This window comes from Neoarius graeffei, chromosome 1 (genome assembly GCF_027579695.1).
Source record: "Neoarius graeffei isolate fNeoGra1 chromosome 1, fNeoGra1.pri, whole genome shotgun sequence".
Lineage (NCBI taxonomy): Eukaryota > Metazoa > Chordata > Actinopteri > Siluriformes > Ariidae > Neoarius > Neoarius graeffei.
Window position 1 is genome coordinate 6,458,030 of NC_083569.1, and position 20,974 is coordinate 6,479,003.

Sequence of the window (20,974 nt, forward strand, 5' to 3'; positions counted from 1 at the left end):
GGGGTATGTGAACTTTTGATCAGGGTCATTATGATTTAAAAATAGAAAACACAGTTGTTTATCAATAAATGGCTTCACCAAACCACTAACCATGAGTGGGGAAAAAAGTTTTTGTGTTATCATTCATATTCTCTGAAAAAAGGCCAAGAAAGCAAAAATTCTGCCAGGGTATGTAAACTTATGAGCACAACTGTAATGTGGTCAGGAATTGTTCATGTTCTCCTTAATGGTAATTTCATCAGAAAGATTCGAAGTTCAAGACAGATAAACATACGATTGTACAGATGTAGGAAAAGTTACCTGTCGTTAAAATTCAAGTGAGGGGCGGGGTTTGTGTTACATACTTCTTCGGAATCTTCTTCAAAATATTGGCGCGCTACAGAGAACGTTTATTACAAAAAAGAGAAGTGGTGAGTAAACATGAAGTCAAGTAAACTAAACGAGATGATATTCTGAAGCGTGCACTGTAATAACAAAATATCCTGATATTACAAAATATGAGTACATGTACAGTCGTGGTCAGAAGTTTACATACAGTGACATGAATGTCACGGCAATATTTGCGCTTTCAGTCATTTCTCTGAACTGTTCTTTTTCTGTGGCAGAATGATTGGACAGCATACAGCTTTAATAAAAAAAACACACACTAGAATTTGTTACACAAGTTTTAATTTTCTTTGGTTTTCTGAAATCAACACATGGTCAAAAATATACATACAGCACACCGAATATTGGGGTAAAATGTCTCTTCGCAACATTCACCTTGACCAAACATTTTTGTTTACCATGAACAAGCTTCTGGCAGAATTCTGGTTGGATATTTCATGACTCTTCATCGTAGAATTGGTAGAGTTCAATTAAATTTTTTTTTTTTCTTGGCATGGACTCGACTTATAAGCACGGTCCATATATTTTCAACAGGGTTGAAGTCAGGACTTGTTTTGAAGTTTAATATTCGCCTGCTTTATCCTCCACAACCAGCTCTGATGCGTGTTTGGGTTCATTGTCCTGTTGTGACTCCCAAGTCGTGTTCAAGTTTCTGATGGTTTATGCTGAAGAATTCTGAGGTAGTCCTCCTTCATTATTCCATCCACTTTGTGCAATGAACCAGTTCCACTGGCACCAAAACAGCCCCAGAGCATGATGATCCTACCACCACTACCAGCTGGTACAGTGTCCCTCTGTACATGGTGGTCATTGTGGCCAAACACCTCAATCTTTGTCTCATCTGACCATACAGCTTTCCTCCAGAAGGCTTTTTCTTTGTCCGTGTGGTCAGCTTCAAACTTTAAGCTTGAAGGTGTCAATTTTGGAGCAGGGGGTTATTTCTTGGATAGCAGCCTCTTAGTCCATGGTGATCTGAACTGTAGACAGTGATCCATCAGCTTCCAGTTCATGGCAGGGCTGTGTCATGGTGGTTCCCAGGTTGTTCCTGACCATCCAAACCGATTTGCTTTCAGCTGAGGGTGACAGTTTGGGTTTTCTTGAAGCAAAGTGGCTTGGCAAAGTGACTACACCTCACAATAACTTGGGTACAATTGTTTGAACTGATCTTGGAATTTGCAGTTGTTTAGAAATGGCTCCAAGAGACATTCCGGAGTTGTGTATATCTGCGATCCTCTTTCTCAGATCTGCACTGAGCTCCTTGGACTTTCCCATTTTACTGTGTGTTGGTCAATCCAATGAGTGCTGTAAAGGAACCCTTTTTATGAAGGCACAGAGAAGCTACCAGCTGTAGTCAATCATGATCACTAACAGGAAGTTAAGAAACCTCGGCCTTGGCAAGATGAGACATTTTGGAAGTTTCAGCACCTCGGAATTAATAATCTAAGTGAGCGTATGTATATTTTTGACCCTGTGTTGATTTCAGAAAACCCAAAGAAAATTAAAACTTGTGCACCAAATTCTAGTGTTTTTTTTTTATTAAAGCTGTACGCTGTCCAATCATTCTGCCACAGAAAAAGAACAGTTCAAAGAAATGACTGAAAGCCCAAATATTGCCATGACATTCATATCCAAGATGGCATTCATGTCCCTGTATGTAAACTTCTGACCTCAACTGTATATCACATACAGAGATGTTCAAGTGCACTTTCTTTAAAAGAAAAAAAGAACTGACCTATATGCAAGAGCGCTATCTTTTTATCTTCGCTGCGCAAAAGATGACTGAAGTTTTCCCCCCAGAAGCGACTGGAAATGAGACGGTGATGTAACACGGTGCAAAACGTTTGACCGTGAGCTGTAAATGGCGGTATATTTGCGTGTCAGCTCTGTGTTTGATGTGTCCCTGAGACGTGAGACGTTTGATGTGAGATCTGAGACGCGCAGACGGTTTCGCTGACAGCCTCAGTGAAGTCCTGAGACCATTTCAAAACTTATAGAAACTGTGAACCTGGTGAAGAAGGTGGTTAAAGGAGGGCTGAGAAAATCAGATACAGCTGCAAGGACGGCACATAGCGCGTATCAAACCGACCGTCGTTATTTCTTCTCGGTCGAATTCCCTTAAGTAAAGTTTGTTAGTTGAGCCGAGGGATTGATGTCGCCTCAGGAGCCGGAGGTTACCCAGAATGCATTGTGATTTGATGTCATTTTCACATCAGACCACTGAAAAATAACGGATACGGGTCCGTCTCAGAAACCGGTCTCTCATTTGGGACATTATGGTCAAAAAATACATTTTCTAATTTGACTTTTTTTTTTTTTTTTTTTTTGCATTTACCAAACACTCAATGTTTCTTTTGTCATGTTTAATAAGAATAAAGATAGCATCTTGCTTTATCTGGCCTCCACTGTGGAACATTTTTTTAAATTCCAATTCAAATGCTTTTGTAAAATTGATTTCCATATAAAATAACTCCATCATGAAGAATTAAAGCCGCTCCTTCACAGAGGAGTGAAAATATTGAATACATTTCCTCTTTTTGATTGCTCGGGTTAAAAATGCCAAGTTATGATGACTGAATTGATTATTCACTTAAATATGAATAATATGAGACATTTTGGGGATTTGATATGGCGAAATAGGACACAATGGAAAAATCAAGAACACACCGGAAAGATGAGAATAACGGCGGTGGTAAAAGAACAGCGAGGCGGGGGCGGGGCAAAACAACTGGCCGTAGATTCTATCAAAAGTTCGATCTAAATTGACCATGGCTGCAAAATATTGGCCAAAAATACGCAAACACTACGAAATATGAAAGTAAGATGAAAAAGAAACATTCTATCGCCTTATACTGCAAGACTAAAACAAAATAAAACCGTCAAAACTCACCTTTTCAGCGATAACGTCCGAACAGATCACCCGCGTAACAGAGAGACCGCAAATGGAAGCGCGATCAACTTCTAACTGTTGGAGTGGAAAATTCCATTCTACACATGCAAATTGTTAATGTGTGTCCTTCCCCGCACACAAATAACACGCTACGGTAAAAAAAAATAGACCACGACTCATTTTATAGCTCAGAAATTCATACAAGACCAGCTACCATCGTAACATATATTCTGTAAGAAACGTATTCTCTACCTAACTTTCAGCTTTCGTTTTAAAAAACAAAATCGCAGATTTATAACTAAATTTTTATACGGCGTAGTGATTGTAAGTTACTACTTTTGGTGAGGTCGTGACCTCGACCCTGAGGCTTTCCGTTTAGATCAAAACACGCGATCGTATTGGTTTTGGGTTTGCGGAAAACGGAGTTACGACGGCGATGAAATATTTTGCGTGATGTTTTATTACGGTTATGATTATCCTGCGAGCGCACCGATCCTTAGGTGGATAAAGTTACAACTTAAAATACAATCAGTGATAACTGTAGACTTTTCAGTGGACTACAACCTTTTTAAGGGAACGCGATGTAGTCGACCGTTTTATCATGTCCCAGATCAAGCCACCATTTTTCCACAAATTTGCAGAATTTTTGCCAAATTCTGAATATTCACATCAAAGATTTAGTTTTATCTGTTTTATTTCAAGTTAAAACCAACATCACCATTCAAAACCTTATAGTTTATTGACTGGGAGTATATTTAGTGGGGGACCCCCGCAGTACCCAGTTTCTGAGACAGACCCATAGACAAGACAAATAAAACAACTGATATTTTAAATGCTAACCATTTGATTTCATGGGTCAAATTTGTTTTTTATAATTAATAATTTACTCTAATGCATGCCCTGGTTAGTGGACATCCTGGCTGATGTAAGGAATAAAACACAACAGTGTGGTCCAGTTACTGAGACCTGAAGTGCTTTATTCCTGTTATACCACAGCAGGGTTCCTTCACTGTTCCACTGTTACCTGGAAACAGGTATGCTTACATTGGCTATATTCAAAAACAATGGGGCGCACAAACTTTTGCATTCAGTCCATTTCTCTGCCACCACTATTACTTGCGTTCAACGACCCTGACCCTGATCTCATTCTCTGCTGCAGAAGAAGTGGGTGATCGCAAGCAGCCTGGTGTTGGCTGTGTCTCTGTTCGTGCTGTTGGTGAATTACTCGGAGAAGCCGTACTTCCGGCTACAGCCCATGCTGGGACAAGGTTTCGGCCCCCGATGGATGTTGTTATGGCAACGCAAAGCGGTGCGACCACATCCAGGCTATGTCAGTGTCCCCAAGAAGGAGGTGAGAACATTAACATGCTGCGAAAGTTTGCTGTTTCTTTCACCAGTCATATAATTTATTCCTAGACTGTTATCAAAACGCTAGCTGAATAAACAATACGCTGTTCACGAAAGAAACCTTTCCGAACCAAGATTTAAATTTATTTTTGCAATCGTCAGATATTCAAGCCATATCCTAACCTGAACTCAAAGACACACGCCCATGAAACATTTCACAGTGAGGTGAAGCAGGTTAGCTTGTAGGACACTTTTCTGGCCACAAGCTTCAGGATCTTCCCGCTTCCAATCTGATTCTGAGTTGCTCGAATTGATCAAACCGTGAAACTGATAAAAGCGATTCCCCGAACATGCGTAGATTGTTCAATGTCCTGTATACCCCGCATGTGGCATCTGGGGGGGGGATCACAGAAGTGGTGATCTCTTTGGATGCCGAAAAAGCTTTTGACCGTGTTGAATGGCGGTACCTGTTTGCCGTCTTAGAAAAATTTGGCTTCGGATCATCATTCTTGACATGGATTAAAATAATATATGATGCACCTACTGCAGCTGTACGGACCAATAACAACACCTCTGACTATTTCCCTCTTTACAGATCTTGCAGGCAGGGTTGCAGCCTCTCCCCATATTTGTTTGATCTGGCCGTCGAACCCCTTGCTATAGCCCTTAGAGCAGAGGAAGGTATTACAGGTATCTCCCGCGGCGGTAAAGTCCATAAGGTGGCGCTATATGCAGATGATCTGCTTTTGTATACACTGTGCACAATTATTAGGCAAGTGAGTACTCTGACCCTACCATTATTTCTATGCATGTTTTCCAACCGCAAGCTAGATACACTTGAATGCTAATTGGATTTAAGCATTCTCAGGTGGTATTTATTTGTGTAATGAGGGAGGGTGTGACCTAAAGTCATTAATACCCTATATTAAGGTGTGCATAATTATTAGGCAGCTTCTTTATCTCAGGCAAAATGGGCCAAAAAAGAGATTTAACAGACACTGAAAAGACAAAAAGTGTAAAATGCCTATCAGAGGGATGCAGCACTCTTGAAATAGCTAAGCTATAGAAATGTGAGCACAGAACAATCAAACGTTTTGTTGCAAATAGTCAACAGGGTCGCAAAAAATGTGTGGAGGAGAAAAGACACAAATTAACTGCAAAAGACTTGAGAAGGATTAAACATGAAGCTACCAGGAACCCATTATCCTCCAGTGCCACAATATTCTAGAACTGCAACCGACCTGGAGTGTCCAGAAGGACAAGGTGTTCGGTGCTCAGAGACATGGCCAAGGTAAGGAAGGCTGATGCCATGTACACACGTAGCTGGGTATTTTTAAAACCGAACATTTCCCCCCCTCCGTTTATAAAAATGTTTTATCCACACCACCTCGTCTTCGAAAAAAATCCCTTCCACACATAACTGAACATCTGCGTTTTCAATCACATTCATAAGCATTCCAAACCTGTAGATGGCATTATTTCCCCAAATCCTACCCCCTAATCACATCGCCTGTGCTCTTGGAGCAGTAGTTGGGCTTCTAAAATTAAACATGTAAATAGCACCTGCACAATAATTAACGCTTTCAAGGCACTACTCCGATCCATTACTCTTTAGCTAGCTGCACACTACGCCGATTTTCAGCGTACCGAGCCAACTGAAGTCGCGAGTCAGGCGTAAAGACTAGTTTTCGATGGTACCGACTCATCTCACAGCCGATTCGAAAAACTAATCGGGAGCCAGACTGATCGGCGAGAGTCGCTAGCAATAGCCAATCATATCTTTCGCATATAACACGTGACATCATTAAACACAATTTCTAGCGCGAGAAATACGTGTTGGTAGCACCTAATGCAGGTATATACTGTAATTCCATAGACTGAAGCTTTATCCATAGACACAGTGGGCTGGAAAGCCACTCTGCTCAAGTTGTGTGGCTGAATTCCAAATCGCTTTAACTCCCCTATATAAGTGCACTATTTAAGGTTGGGAATAATAGCTCATGCAGCCTAGATAGTGCGCTACATATTCCATGTTGTGTCATTTGTAATTCAGCCTGTAGCATCTTCAAGTGTTGGATTTAACAGTAACTATATCCAATAGCCAATCACAAAGCTATTAAGTTGTCACGTGTCGCTTCAATCGCGACTGCACTCATCAACAGTCGGGGGATATGTGCGTGCCCTGTCGGGAGTCGGCTCTGAAATGGATCGCCGTGGTGTGCGGCTAGCTTAAGTCCATCCTTAATCTGGCTTCTGCAGTAAACAAAGGTCGCACGTTTGACGTCAAGGCAGATTTGTTGTAATTTTTTTGGTGCAGATTGTGACGTTCTAAAACGCAAAACTCCGGTTATCTCTGTCCACACGAAAAGGCATACACGGAGTTTTCAAAAATCTTCACTTTGCCCGGAGTTTTTTTTAAATATTCGTTTTTGATGTGTTTTCATGTGGATGACAGGCCAAAACGTAGAAAAATATCTTCGATTTAGCAGATACCCGGCTACGTGTGGACGGGGTCTGAAACACGACCACCACTAAACAAGACTCACAAGTTGAAATGTCAAGATTGGGCCAAGAAATATCTGAAGACAGATTTTCCAAAGGTTTTATGGACGGATGAAATGAGAGTGACTCTGGAGAGACCAGATGGATGGGCCCATAGCTGGATAACTAATGGACACAGGGCACTTTGACTCAGACACCAGCAAGGTGGTGGAGGGGTAATGGCATGGGCTGCTATTATTAAGGATGAGCTAGTTTGACCATTTCAGGTTGAAGATGGACTTAACATCAACTCCCAAACCTACTGCCAGTTTCTAAAAGATACATTCTTCAAGCAGTGGTATGGGAAGAAGTCTGCATCATTCAAGAAGGCCATGATTGTTATGCAGAACAATGCACCATCACATGCACCCAAGTACTCCACTGCTTGGCGAGCCCGCAAAGGCCTTAAAGATGACAAAGTAATGACATGGCCCCCTTCCTCACCTGACTTAAACCCTATTGAGTACTTGTGGCCCCTTCTTAAGCATGAGATTTACAGCGAGGGAAGACAATACACCACTCTGAATAGCATTTGGGAGGCCGTGGTTGCTCCTGCACAAAAAGTCGATCGTCAACAAATCAAAAAACTAACAGACTGGATGGAAGGCTCATGGCAGTTATTGAAAAGAAGGGTGGCTATATTGGTCACTGAATATTTTTGAAATGCTAGAAGTGTTTATTTGTTAATTCTGAGTTATTTGTTACACTGAAAATTAAAATAAACAAGTGAGATGGGAAACTTTAAGCTTTTCATTTAGTTGCATAATAATTCTGCACACTAATGCCGCTTTTCCACTACAAACGCGGCTGAGCCGTGCCGTGCTGAGTCGAGCTGAGCGGGGCTGTTGGAGTTGCATTTCGACTACAACCGCGCTGAACCGTGCTGGCTGGAAGTGGGTGGACACATTGGGTGGAGTTAGCGAAAGTGGGTGGACGTCAGGTGATGTCGTTAAGCAGCGCAAACAGTGACATCAGTGACAGTGGCGGAACAAGTCAGAGCTGGGCCGGGGGCGGGGCAAATGACCGGGCCCTTTATTAAAGCTTATCATAACATCATTTTAGGCTACAAAATGTCCGCAACTGCGGTGTTTACCAATTTCAACACTACCGGGTGCAACTATATGTTATTTAGTACATCAAGTCCTTCAAACGAACATGTAACTCAGAAACAAAAAACATTAGGATACTGTACATGGCTCATAATAAAACATCAATAGCCTATACTGCGCACATTATTTGAAGGGCATACGAATGAGCGCTCAGAGGTTGCAACGGTGACAGGAAGAGTCAGAAATAAAAGGAGGGCGGTGCAAACCTCACTGAATGCACTGTGTTTACCAATTTCAACACTACGGGGTGCAACTATGTTATTTTGTACATTAAGTCCTTCAAACGAACATGTAACTCAGAAACAAAAAAACATTCGGCGACATACTGTACATGGCTCATAATAAAACATCAATAGCCTACTGCGCGCATTATTTGAAGGGCATACGACGAGCCTTGCGCTCCGCGAACTCGTCCACGATGCTCTGTATGTCACTGATTCAGTGATCTTTTCAGCGGTAGTGTCACGACCCGAATAGTAAACAATAAACATGGAGGACATGGAGTCGTTAGTGTTGCTGGTCTTGGTGCTGTGGCTTGTTGTCACCTACAACGCCAACAGATACTGGCAAGAGCGTATAGATGAGGCGAGGCACATAAGGCTTCAGAAATTCTCGTAATTCGTAATTCTTCTCCTTCCGGGTTTGCGGTGTTTACAGATCCCAGCGTGCTCGCGGGGCGTGTGTGGGCATGTGAGGACACTCCTCCTCACCAATCAGTGCACAGGGGAGTGTCTGCTCACGCCCCCAACCTCACTCGGCACGGCTTGGCTCGCTTCAGCCCCACTCCAAAACGGTGTGAGTTTTAGGGGCTAAGCAGGGCTGAAACGAGCTGAGTCGTGCTGGTTTTTGGTAGTCGAAACGCGAGCCGTGTCGGGCTGAAGTGAGCTGAAGCGAGCTGAAGTGAGCTGAAAAAGGGTAGTGGAAAAGGGCCATAAATGTTGCCTAATAATTGTGCACACTTATATATTCCCCTGAGAAGGCCTAAACTCCCCTTTCCTTTGTTAATCATTCTGGTTTTAGGTTTATTAACAATTTGGATTGACTGAGAGCACTGTATTTGTTCAACGATAAAATTAATCATCAGGAATACAACTTGCCTAATAATTGTGCACACAGTGTATATCCAACCCGACAGCATCGATACCAAAGCTATTGCTGATGCTAGAAAACTTTAGTCACCTCTCGGGTTATAAATTGAATTATAAAAAGAGCCTGCTCTTTCCAATCAATGGTACAAAGGGAGAATATTCCAAATTTCCATTTAAAATAGAACACAATATGTTTACATGTCTAGGAATTAAAATCACCCACAAGATGATGGAAAATTTGGAGAAACAAAATTTCAGGCCATTATTAGAACAAACAAAACAGGATCTTGGGAAATGGTCAACATTACCGACTTCGCTGGCAGGTCGTATTAATATAGTTAAAATGATAATTCTACCTAGATTTCTGTATTTGTTTCAGATGATCCCCGTATTTACTCCTCTGAAAACATTTAAACAGTTAGATAGACTAATCTCTTCATTTATATGGAACAAATCTAATCCTAGAATGGGAAAAAAATACCTGGAGGTTCCTAAAGATGCTGGTGGGTTAGGGTTACCCAATTTTCTCTGGTACTATTGGGCAGCAAACATAGTAAAACTTACCCATTGGATTTACACTTATGAGAATAAGCAGGGTCCAGACTGGGTCCACATGGAACTGTTATCTAATCCTCTACCAACACTCACAACATCGCTACCACACAACAGTAATATACAGTTCACAAACCCAGTTGTCAAAGCTTCACTAAGGATATGGTTACAGTTTAGAAGACATTTTGATTTGGAGCAGTATAGCAGTTACTTCCCAGTAGCAAATAACCATTTCGACAATGCATTTCAATATTGGCATAGAAATGGGTTGATATTCTTTGGCGATTTGTACCCTGATGACATGTTTATTTCATTTGAAACACTTGAAAAGGACCATAATATACCCAGATCGCATTTTTTTAGGTTTCTTCAGATACGTAGCTTTACCAGAGAAAAGTTCCCCTCATGTCCTTCCACACCACCTAAGAACCTTTTAGATGAAATTTTATCACTGGATCCCTATGAGAAGAAACGTGTATCTGTAATTTACAATATGATAAGAGGCTTGAAACCAATATCATGGCATAAAACTAAAATGGCATGGGAAAAAGATTTGGGGGTTGAGCTTTCTGAAGATACGTGGCAACATTGTCTAAAACGTATACATACCTCGTCATTGTGTACACTGCGTTCCAAATTATTATGCAAATCATATTTTCTCAGATTTTCCTAAATTATCTAGATTAATGGCAGTCATCATGATTTTCCAGTCATCAACCATTAGAGTACAATTCAAATGTTTTTGAACGAACCTCCCAATGATAACAGTAAATTTTTAAGAAATAAAAAACACAAATGCGCCCAAAACGCATGTTCCAAATTATTACGCACAATTGAGTTTCCAAACATTTTATTGTCATAAAGAACAAAAAATGGTCGTGTGTGAAATTAGAAAACATTAGCAGGTCATGACTAACTGAAATCAAACACTATTTAAATCAAAACATTATCACAAGTGAAGTCACATCTGAACGTAGGACGCCTTGTTGAAAAGGACCTTCTCAAGTCTTCCATCCATTGAATTTGTCCGTTTTTGGATAGTATCTGCTGGAACTGCCTTGCATGAGGACAGAATAGCCTCCCAGAGCTGCTGTTGAGATGTGAACTGCCTCCCACCATCATAAACACTTCTTCTCTTGATGATGCTCCAAAGGTTCTCAATAGGGTTGAGGTCAGGGGAGGTTGGGGGCCACACCATAAGTTTGTCTCCTTTGATGCCCATTGCAGCCAGAGATGCAGATGTATTCTTTGCAGCATGACATGGTGCATTGTCATGCATAAAAATGATCTTGTTTTGAAAAGCACGATTCTTCCTTTTGAACCATGGCAGGAAGTGTTCTTTGAGGAACTCCACATACGTTATGGATGTCATCTTCACACCGTCAGGGATCCTAAAAGGGCCGACAATCTCTCTTCCCATGATTCCAGCCCAAAACATCACTCCAACACCTCCTTGTTGGCGCCGTAGCCTTGTTTGCATGGGGTGGCCGTCGACCAACCATCCACCACTCCATCCATCTGGACCATCGAGGGTTGCACGACATTCATCGGTGAACAGAACAGTTTTGAAGTCAGTCTTCATGTATTGCCTGGCCCACTGGAGCCGTTTCTGCTTGTGTCCAAAGGATAGAGGAGGTCGAAACGATGGCTTACGCACCGCTGCAAACCCCTGGAGGACCCTGCATCTTGTTGTTCGGGGCACGTTGGAGGCACCAGCAGCTTCAAAAACTTGTCTGCTGCTATGACAGGGCATTTTTACAGCTGCTCTTTTGATCCAACGTATTTGCCTGTAGGAAGGAGTCCTGGATTTTCCATTATCAGCACGCACACGTGTGTGCTCTGAATCAGCTACGTACTTCTTGATAGTGCGATGATCGCGATCAAGTCTCTTGGCAATTTTGATTGTTGCCATGCCTTGACCCAAACATTCAACTATTTGTTGCTTTTCAGCAGCCGACAGGTCCTTTTTCTTGCCCATTTTGGTTGAAAATGGTAGCCTGCTTAGTAATGTGGGACAACCTTCATTAGTAGTTTCCCCTTTAATTGGACTCGCCTGCCAAACTAATTAGCACAGGTGTCTTCAATTGGTTTCAGTGATATACAGAGCCCTGATACACATTACCATTCATGAGTTTAACTGACAAACAAAAAATATCTTACCTTACCACTCTTAAACACTTGTTGCGTAATAATTTGGAACACAGTGTATACGACATTGTTTTACTCAATTTAAAGTACTCCATCGTCTGCACTATTCAAGAGATAAATTGTCTAAACTCTTTGCCATTACAGATTTGGGTTGTCCGAGATGTAATTATGTCCCAGCCACAGCAGGACATATGTTCTGGTCATGCACCTCCCTTAACGACTATTGGAGACAGATATTTGATGTTTTTTCTAAAATCTGTGGTCAGACTATACCTCCTGATTACCACACGGCCATCTTTGGTGTACCACCTCCAGGCTGCAAAGTCTCAAACTTAAAAACAAATGCGTTAGCATTTGCTTCCCTGCTTGCACGTAGACTCATATACTTTTTAATTGGAAATCAAATTCAGCCCCATCATTTCTGCAGTGGTTAAGGGATGTACTATCTTTTCTACCATTAGAGAAACTGAGATACAAGATACGTAAGGCCCGCAAAAACTTCATCCTGACCTGGAGTCCCTTAGTAGAATTTGTAGAAGATTTTTCCTTTCAATGATGCATCGTATTTGTCCCTGTATTTTTCTCATCTCATTATCTCTAGCCGCTTTATCCTTCTACAGGGTCGCAGGCAAGCTGGAGCCTATCCCAGCTGACTACGGGCGAAAGGCGGGGTACACCCTGGACAAGTCGCCAGGTCATCACAGGGCTGACACATAGACAACCATTCACACTCACATTCACACCTACGGTCAATTTAGAGTCACCAGTTAACCTAACCTGCATGTCTTTGGACTGTGGGGGAAACCGGAGCACCCGGAGGAAACCCACGGGGAGAACATGCAAACTCCGCACAGAAAGGCCCTCGCCGGCCCCGGGGCTCGAACCCAGGACCTTCTTGCTGTGAGGCGACAGCGCTAACCACTACACCACCGTGCCGCCCCCCTGTATTTTTCTGTTTATTTAATTGTATTTCTGTTTAAGAGCCTTGGGGTTGAGGGTGGGGGTGGGGATACTTTTTTTTTTTTCTGTGTGAGTTTATTTTTGTAAGTTGTTGTTTGTTAAAGAAAAACTGCAAAATAAAGTTTAAAAAAAAAAAGCGATTCCCCGTGAACGAATAAAAAAGGTTGAACGAACACAGGATTTCGCAAAAAGATGTGGCTTTTGAACCTCTGACCGAAATCGATTTCAGCCGAGTCGACGCATGCTCGAGTTTGCCGTCATCACTCGGTGAAAGGTTTGTATTTCCCTCTCAGCTACGGTACCTCCTTAGTGCTTTCCAAGTCCTTTTCTTGCTGTGTGTCGTTATTTTACGGTACTTTTTATAGTCACGAAGCGCTAAAGTCCCCAGCTGTTTCTCCGTTTACTCCTCGCACGGTCCGTATGCATGAAGCTCGCGACAAAATTCTTCCCCAGCCGTACAGTTACGACGCGCCGTGATCACTCCTCCGTCTCGTTTAACTAAGATCCAGGTCTTTAAAGGGGTTTCTGATGATCTTTGTGAATGATAAGATAAGAGAGATAAGAGCCAACGCTGTTTGTTTGTTTATACTTCAGCTTGCAGCGCTTCGTTGTAAAGACGCGAATGAAAAGCTTAAAAAAACAATCCAGGATTCATTCGGCAGCGATTTGATAGCGAGGTCCTTTACCGTACCCAGCCGCGTACGAAAAAGTCGTGAGCCTCCATATTCTTCCACGCTTTCATCTGTTTTGCGGTGTAGAAGGACGCCTGCAACACCAGATAGTTCGAGATGTCGGGGGAACTCGATTGAAGGGTAGTTTTCGAGATCGTATGACAAATCAAATCCTTCTTTGTCAGACCGTAGGGGTCGATTCCATTGCGCATAGCAATCTTCTGAATATATCTAAAGTGAGCAGTGGCTTCTAGATAACTTATCAGAGTATGCTCGTAATCACGAATTGATTGCACTACGGCAGCCATTTTGGTTTGCTAGACCACCAGCTGAGCCCTGCGATGATCTGGCGACTTGTCCAGGGTGTACCCCGCCTCTCGCCCATAGTCAGCTGGGATAGGCTCCAGCTTGCCTTGGGCACATTTTGTAACAAAACTTATCAAACTCGGAAGGTCTGGCGTAGTCAGACTATAAATAGAGCTTAAATTCCTGTCAGAAATTTTCGTGTTGGCTAGCACAAGGACACTCTCTGCACTCGAATGAAACTCCGCTAACTTCCTTATTCGTATCGGAAGACTACCATATATGGACTCAAACACGCCTACGTTCTCATTAAAGACCCACCCGGTCAGAGCTGCTCTCAAAGACACGTGGGCAGCTTGCGTGGAGTATAATTTGTCGCTAGGTCGTATTGTCTAGCTTGGATGTACAGTAGACCCCCGCCTATTCGCGGTTCAGTATTCGCGAATTCACATATTCGCGGGATTTTATATAGAACATATCTCCTATACATTCGCGGAAATCTCAGCGATTTGCGGCGAACATATCGAACGTTTACGCACTGCTACATTCTTGGAGCCGAATGCTCGCTCGCCATTGGCTGAAGTTTGAATGGCGGGCTGCTGCTCATTGGCTGATACGAATGAGCGCATTGTACAGTACAGTCTCGCGGTTCCCGTAGTTCAGACTTGTTCACGTGTTGTGCGTTCTTGGTATTTTTGAATAATTTTTACGCCCTAGAATGGCTCCTAAACGCTCTGCATCTTCTAAGGCTCCTGCCAAGGAACCTAAGCGCCAGAAGAAGGTAATGACGCTGCAGGAGAAGGTAGGACTTCTCGATATGCTTCTCAATAGACATCAAAATAAGCATTTGTGAGCAGTTTTATGGGGGGGGGGGGTTACAAGTATTCACGATTTTGGCTTATTCGCGGCCATGTTCGGTCCCGAACCCCCGCGAATACTGAGGGCTTACTGTCTCATCTCATTATCTCTAGCCACTTTATCCTTCTACAGGGTCGCAGGCAAGCTGGAGCCTATCCCAGCTGACTACGGGCGAAAGGCGGGGTACACCCTGGACAAGTCGCCAGGTCATCACAGGGCTGACACATAGACACAGACAACCATTCACACCTACAGTCAATTTAGAGCCACCAGTTAACCTAACCTGCATGTCTTTGGACTGTGGGGGAAACCGGAGCACCCGGAGGAAACCCACGGGGAGAACATGCAAACTCCATACAGAAAGGCCCTCGCCGGCCATGGGGCTCGAACCCAGGACCTTCTTGCTGTGAGGCGACAGCGCTAACCACTACACCACCGTGCCGCCAGGGCTTACTGTACTTATGAAAAATTGCAGCCTGTTGTTCTGTCCAGGCGGGATTACGAGCCCCTTCTCGTGACACAACGCCATTAATAATTGTGTTTTAGTCATCTCTATGACCCAGTCTTTTTTTTTTTTTCTTTTTTTCTTTTCCCCTCTGAGGTCTGCTGCTCATATTCATAACAACATGCCCAGTTGTTTTCATCGTCTGGTTCTCTATCCATTAAATTATTCACATAAGACATTAACAATAAAGGCTCCTCGGCCTCGTCTCTGCATGGAGAGCTGCCAAGGTCACCAGGGAGCTTATCTGAAACAGATTTGTGATTCATAGCAGCATCAAGGAGCAACGGTAATGCCCTTTAACTGCGCTCCAGGGACTTAGCACTCGAGTTAGCATGCTTTTTTTTTTTTTTTTTTTTTTTGAGCAGTCAAAACCGTTTTTTTTTTAAACTCTGATATATTCGTCGCAAAACTTGACCAAAAATAATCAAACATGATTTGTCGTGGGAAAATTAGAACAAATCAAGTTTAGTCGCTAAAGAAGTTTGGCAGATAAGGCCATCCTTAAAAAAAAATCTGTTTCCTGTCCACCGGGTGAGCAAAAAAATTTTCAGTCGGGAGGGAGGGATTTTTTTTTTTTTTTATATACAACCCCGATTCCAAAAAAGTTGGGACAAAGTACAAATTGTAAATAAAAATGGAATGCAATAATTTACAAATCTCAAAAACTGATCTTGTATTCACAATAGAACATAGACAACATATCAAATGTCGAAAGTGAGACATTTTGAAATTTCATGCCAAATATTGGCTCATTTGAAATTTCATGACAGCAACACATCTCAAAAAAGTTGGGACGGGGCAATAAGAGGCTGGAAAAGTTAAAGGTACAAAAAAGGAACAGCTGGAGGACCAAATTGCAACTCATTAGGTCAATTGGCAATAGGTCATTAACATGACTGGGTATAAAAAGAGCATCTTGGAGTGGCAGCGGCTCTCAGAAGTAAAGATGGGAAGAGGATCACCAATCCCCCGAATTCTGCGCCGACAAATAGTGGAGCAATATCAGAAAGGAGTTCGACAGTGTAAAATTGCAAAGAGTTTGAACATATCATCATCTACAGTGCATAATATCATCAAAAGATTCAGAGAATCTGGAAGAATCTCTGTGCGTACGGGTCAAGGCCGGAAAACCATACCGGGTGCCCGTGATCTTCGGGCCCTTAGACGGCACTGCATCACATACAGGCATGCTTCTGTATTGGAAATCACAAAATGGGCTCAGGAATATTTCCAGAGAACATTATCTGTGAACACAATTCACCGTGCCATCCGCCGTTGCCAGCTAAAACTCTATAGTTCAAAGAAGAAGCCGTATCTAAACATGATCCAGAAGCGCAGACGTCTTCTCTGGGCCAAGGCTCATTTAAAATGGACTGTGGCAAAGTGGAAAACTGTTCTGTGGTCAGACGAATCAAAATTTGAAGTTCTTTATGGAAATCAGGGATGCCGTGTCATTCGGACTAAAGAGGAGAAGGACGACCCGAGTTGTTATCGGCGCTCAGTTCAGAAGCCTGCATCTCTGATGGTATGGGGTTGCATTAGTGCGTGTGGCATGGGCAGCTTACACATCTGGAAAGACACCATCAATGCTGAAAGGTATATCCAGGTTCTAGAGCAACATATGCTCCCATCCAGACGACGTCTCTTTCAGGGAAGACCTTGCATTTTCCAACATGACAATGCCAAACCACATACTGCATCAATTACAGCATCATGGCTGCGTAGAAGAAGGGTCCGGGTACTGAACTGGCCAGCCTGCAGTCCAGATCTTTCACCCATAGAAAACATTTGGCGCATCATAAAACGGAAGATACGACAAAAAAGACCTAAGACAGTTGAGCAACTAGAATCCTATATTAGACAAGAATGGGTTAACATTCCTATCCCTAAACTTGAGCAACTTGTCTCCTCAGTCCCCAGACGTTTACAGACTGTTGTAAAGAGAAAAGGGGATGTCTCACAGTGGGAAACATGGCCTTGTCCCAACTTTTTTGAGATGTGTTGTTGTCATGAAATTTAAAATCACCTAATTTTTCTCTTTAAATGATACATTTTCTCAGTTTAAACATTTGATATGTCATCTATGTTCTATTCTGAATAAAATATGGAATTTTGAAACTTCCACATCATTGCATTCCGTTTTTATTTACAATTTGTACTTTGTCCCAACTTTTTTGGAATCGGGGTTGTATATGGATGGATAAGAAATCGCAATGCTGTGTTTGCTTTTTCTTTCAGTACTTTTTTATTACAAAAGCAGACACATTTAATAAAATATGACAGTTTAATCAACTGAAACTTGTACAAAAACTTTAAGTTAGCATTTTAAATGCTGACTGCAACATTTGCACAACTTTTATAAAGGTACTTAAAATGTCCGACACACGGACTTTTTGTAGTTCTAAATCGAGCGTTAGGCCTAGTTCGGATGAAATTACACTATTAAAATGATCACTGAATGATTTGTTTTTCTGAATCTTTACCATTTTGCGATTTCACACTTAAGCAAATGTTTGAAAACTCCGGATCGCCTTCCTTCATGGTGGCTGCCATTTTTTTGTGCCGCACGGCGCATGCGCAGAGCTGATTTGATTTTATATTCTGCGTGGAATGCAGGGCTTTTTCCACAAGCGCCGGCTATACAGCCGACTACACAATTAAGTCCAGCCGGCTACTTTAATGACTATTATTTTTGTAGCCCACAGGCTCTAAATATTAATTTTCGATTTTAATAAAATTAAATGTTTATCTAACGGACTGACAATAATGTCAAACTGAACCGCACTCATTTAAGTTGTGATTCGTGCTGTTTGTACCGATAATAACCACAAATTCCCCGCCGACTTCGTTGATCAGGGGAGAGTAACTCATCCGCGGCCCCGACATGCGGTGTGTGTGCGCGCGCACTCGGCGGAGGCAGTAGTGTGTCGGGTCCGTCGGAGGCGACATCGGAGCAGGGATGAGAGTTTTCGGTGGATTTCCGCTTTTTCTGAGCAAAAATCGATATTATGCCAAATCCGTTGAGATTTTTTTTTTCATTGAGGGGGGTTGGGGTATGTTCCTTCATGATACTCAAGCGTACGACGATGTTACATGTTTACATTTTCGCCATCTTTAGTCTCGCTAAAGGCCTCTGCATGCTCTTGCGACAAGGCTTTCGCAGATAGCTTTTCGCAGACAGTTGTAATTTATCGTTGAGCGGGGAGTAATAGGCGTGCGCGATGTTATTCACCGCCACAACGCAAGGGGGCGCGAAGTCGCGAAATCGCTAGGAGTAGTTGGTGGGTGTGGTTAGTGGAGTGTTTATCCTCCGGTTACTTATAATGACTAGAACTGGAGTCGTATAGATGTACGTACTTCCTCACTTCCTCAATCAACCGCTCTTCGTGCTGCTCCATCTTCGCTCGTGTTTTTAAAAATGGCGGTCGTGAAAACAAACCAAACTGGGAAAGTAGGGAAGCGGAAGTGCGTGTACAGCGGATGTAGAGTGGACCAATCGGAGCCCTCTTGTCTGCGACGCTGTCTGCGAGGCTTCTGCGGTGGTCACAATTTTTGGGAGGTGCGCGCAGAGCGTCTGCGAAGGTGGGGGGGCTACGCAGACGCTATCTGCGAGGACTGGGTTGTCAGCATAAATTGGCCTCAAGTCTCGCGGTAGAATACGTGTTATCTACAATGTAATTGGCCAAAACATCGCTGGCGAGAGCATGATAGCCAATCATAACAGTTCTTACAAAATTACCCGTATCGTTCTATTTTATCGAAACTTGCACATGTTCATCGTCGCTGCGCTTCAAAAATACGTTTCTCTTTCGTATCGGCTTTTTTACTCAATGCCGAATACAATTGACAAGCGAGACGAAGCGAAGGTACGTGAAATCGGTGCTGGTATAAAAAACAGAGAGAGGACTGACAAGCTCTTGTCTTTGGCCAAAAAGCTGAAGAAGTCGTCGAAATGATTAAATGAAAATGAGAAGTGACTGAACTATAAATAATTGTATAAAGTGTACATAGACATTATCCCATAAACTTAGCATTCGTTTGATTTAATACATTGAACATGGATATGATGGTCAGTAAATCTGAATTAATGCTGACAGTTTTGAAAACTTAAATATTTCAAAAGACTTTGAAATCATATGCAACTAATGAGGACATAGGGAGACTGACCTTTTCTCCCTAAGAAATGTTATTTAATATATGAACATTTTGATAATTAATAAAACTTACATTTAATGTGAATTTAGTTTGTCATTTTTGTTGATCATAAATTATAACCATACCCTTGAATGTAGAATGTGATTTTATTTTGAATTCAAACAATACTCCTATTGATTTGAAACATATTTTCATGCAAATATATAAAAAAGACAACAGATTTTTTTATCTACTACAGCTCAGATTGCAGGAAAAGTGGTTTGTAAGGCCTTATGTTTCAAAATTTTCCTGGGGGGGGGTATCCCTCCCAGACCCCCGGCTTCGGGCGCCATCTTGTTTTCTGCTTTTTTGGTGACCACCCACTCTCATCCCCAGGGCTTTGAACCGGTTCAAGGAACGAAAACGAAAACCAGGAACTTTTTCTATTTCACATGGAACAGAAACGAAACCAGAAACTTTATTATTTTTTATGCTCCGGAACAGAAACGCTTATTAAAAATAATGGTAACCGGTTAATACCGGTTTTTATTTCGTTCCTCAAAGTTTCCGTAGCCTACAAATAAAGTCATTCTTCTCCTGCGCAAGTTTCTATGACCCGCTGGGGTTCACTTCCTGTGTGACGTTCGCTGACTGAATGGAGAGAGCGGGAGGGTGGACTACTATCACGTCTCCACATCTTAAATAAGAGGTAAATATTGCAGTCTATCGTTATTCAAAAACGTCAATTTCAAACACGATATCAATATATTTGTCCACGTTAATGAGAGGCTCGCGAACATTAAATGACGTTAACCTCTGTTAGCCTATCAATGCATAGGGCCTGACTAGCCTTTGGTAACACACTAAACGAATTATCTTTCATTTTTGGCACTTTTTCTGTTTGTGTAGATGGGAAGACGTACTGAGAATCCAAATCGCCAACATTTGAAATAATAATTGTTTTGAATTATTTCTTGTCTTATTTAATGAAGGTTGTAATAGAATTAGCCTACATTTGGCTTAAGCTGGATGAGACAGAGACATAATTTTATAGCCATTTGTTAAACAGCTGACAGGGAACGTAATTAACCGTTCCGGGAACTAAATTTTTTTGTTCTAACCGGTTCGGGAACGTCTATTTAATGGTGGAACCCAAAACCGGAAACGTTAAAATTCTGTTTCTGTTCGGAACAAACCAATAGGAAACAAATTCTGGTTCAAAGCCCTGCTCATCCCTGATCGGAGGGAACAGAAGCAGAGATGACGCTTATTTTGTCTCCGGTAAACCAGTCTTCTCTCGTTCAATTACGTGCTGGCATCAAAAGACACCGTTGGTTGTAAATGAACCCAAACTGAGTGGTTGGAGTGTATTTTCATACACAAATGGAGAAATGTTGGCTGAGTGTGTAATTGTGTAGCCCCACTGCAGACCGTTGTCGTTGTTAATTCATAGCATGCTCAGCTGCGTGAATGTGTCATGCACC

General features: G+C 42.2%; 1 protein-coding gene across 3 annotated transcripts in view; it reads left to right on the forward strand.

Moving 5' to 3' along the window:
- st6galnac3 (ST6 (alpha-N-acetyl-neuraminyl-2,3-beta-galactosyl-1,3)-N-acetylgalactosaminide alpha-2,6-sialyltransferase 3) overlaps positions 1-20,974 on the forward strand; it is a 191,808-nt gene that overhangs the window by 63,371 nt on the left and 107,463 nt on the right. The window contains exon 2 of one of the 3 annotated variants that reach the window (XM_060928919.1): positions 4,434-4,625. The exons of 1 other annotated variant lie outside the window; for it this stretch is intronic. In XM_060928919.1, coding sequence (XP_060784902.1) covers positions 4,434-4,625 — 192 coding nt within the window. The remainder of the gene's footprint in view (positions 1-4,433; positions 4,626-20,974) is intronic. One more of the 3 variants, XM_060928924.1, reaches the window with a different exon arrangement.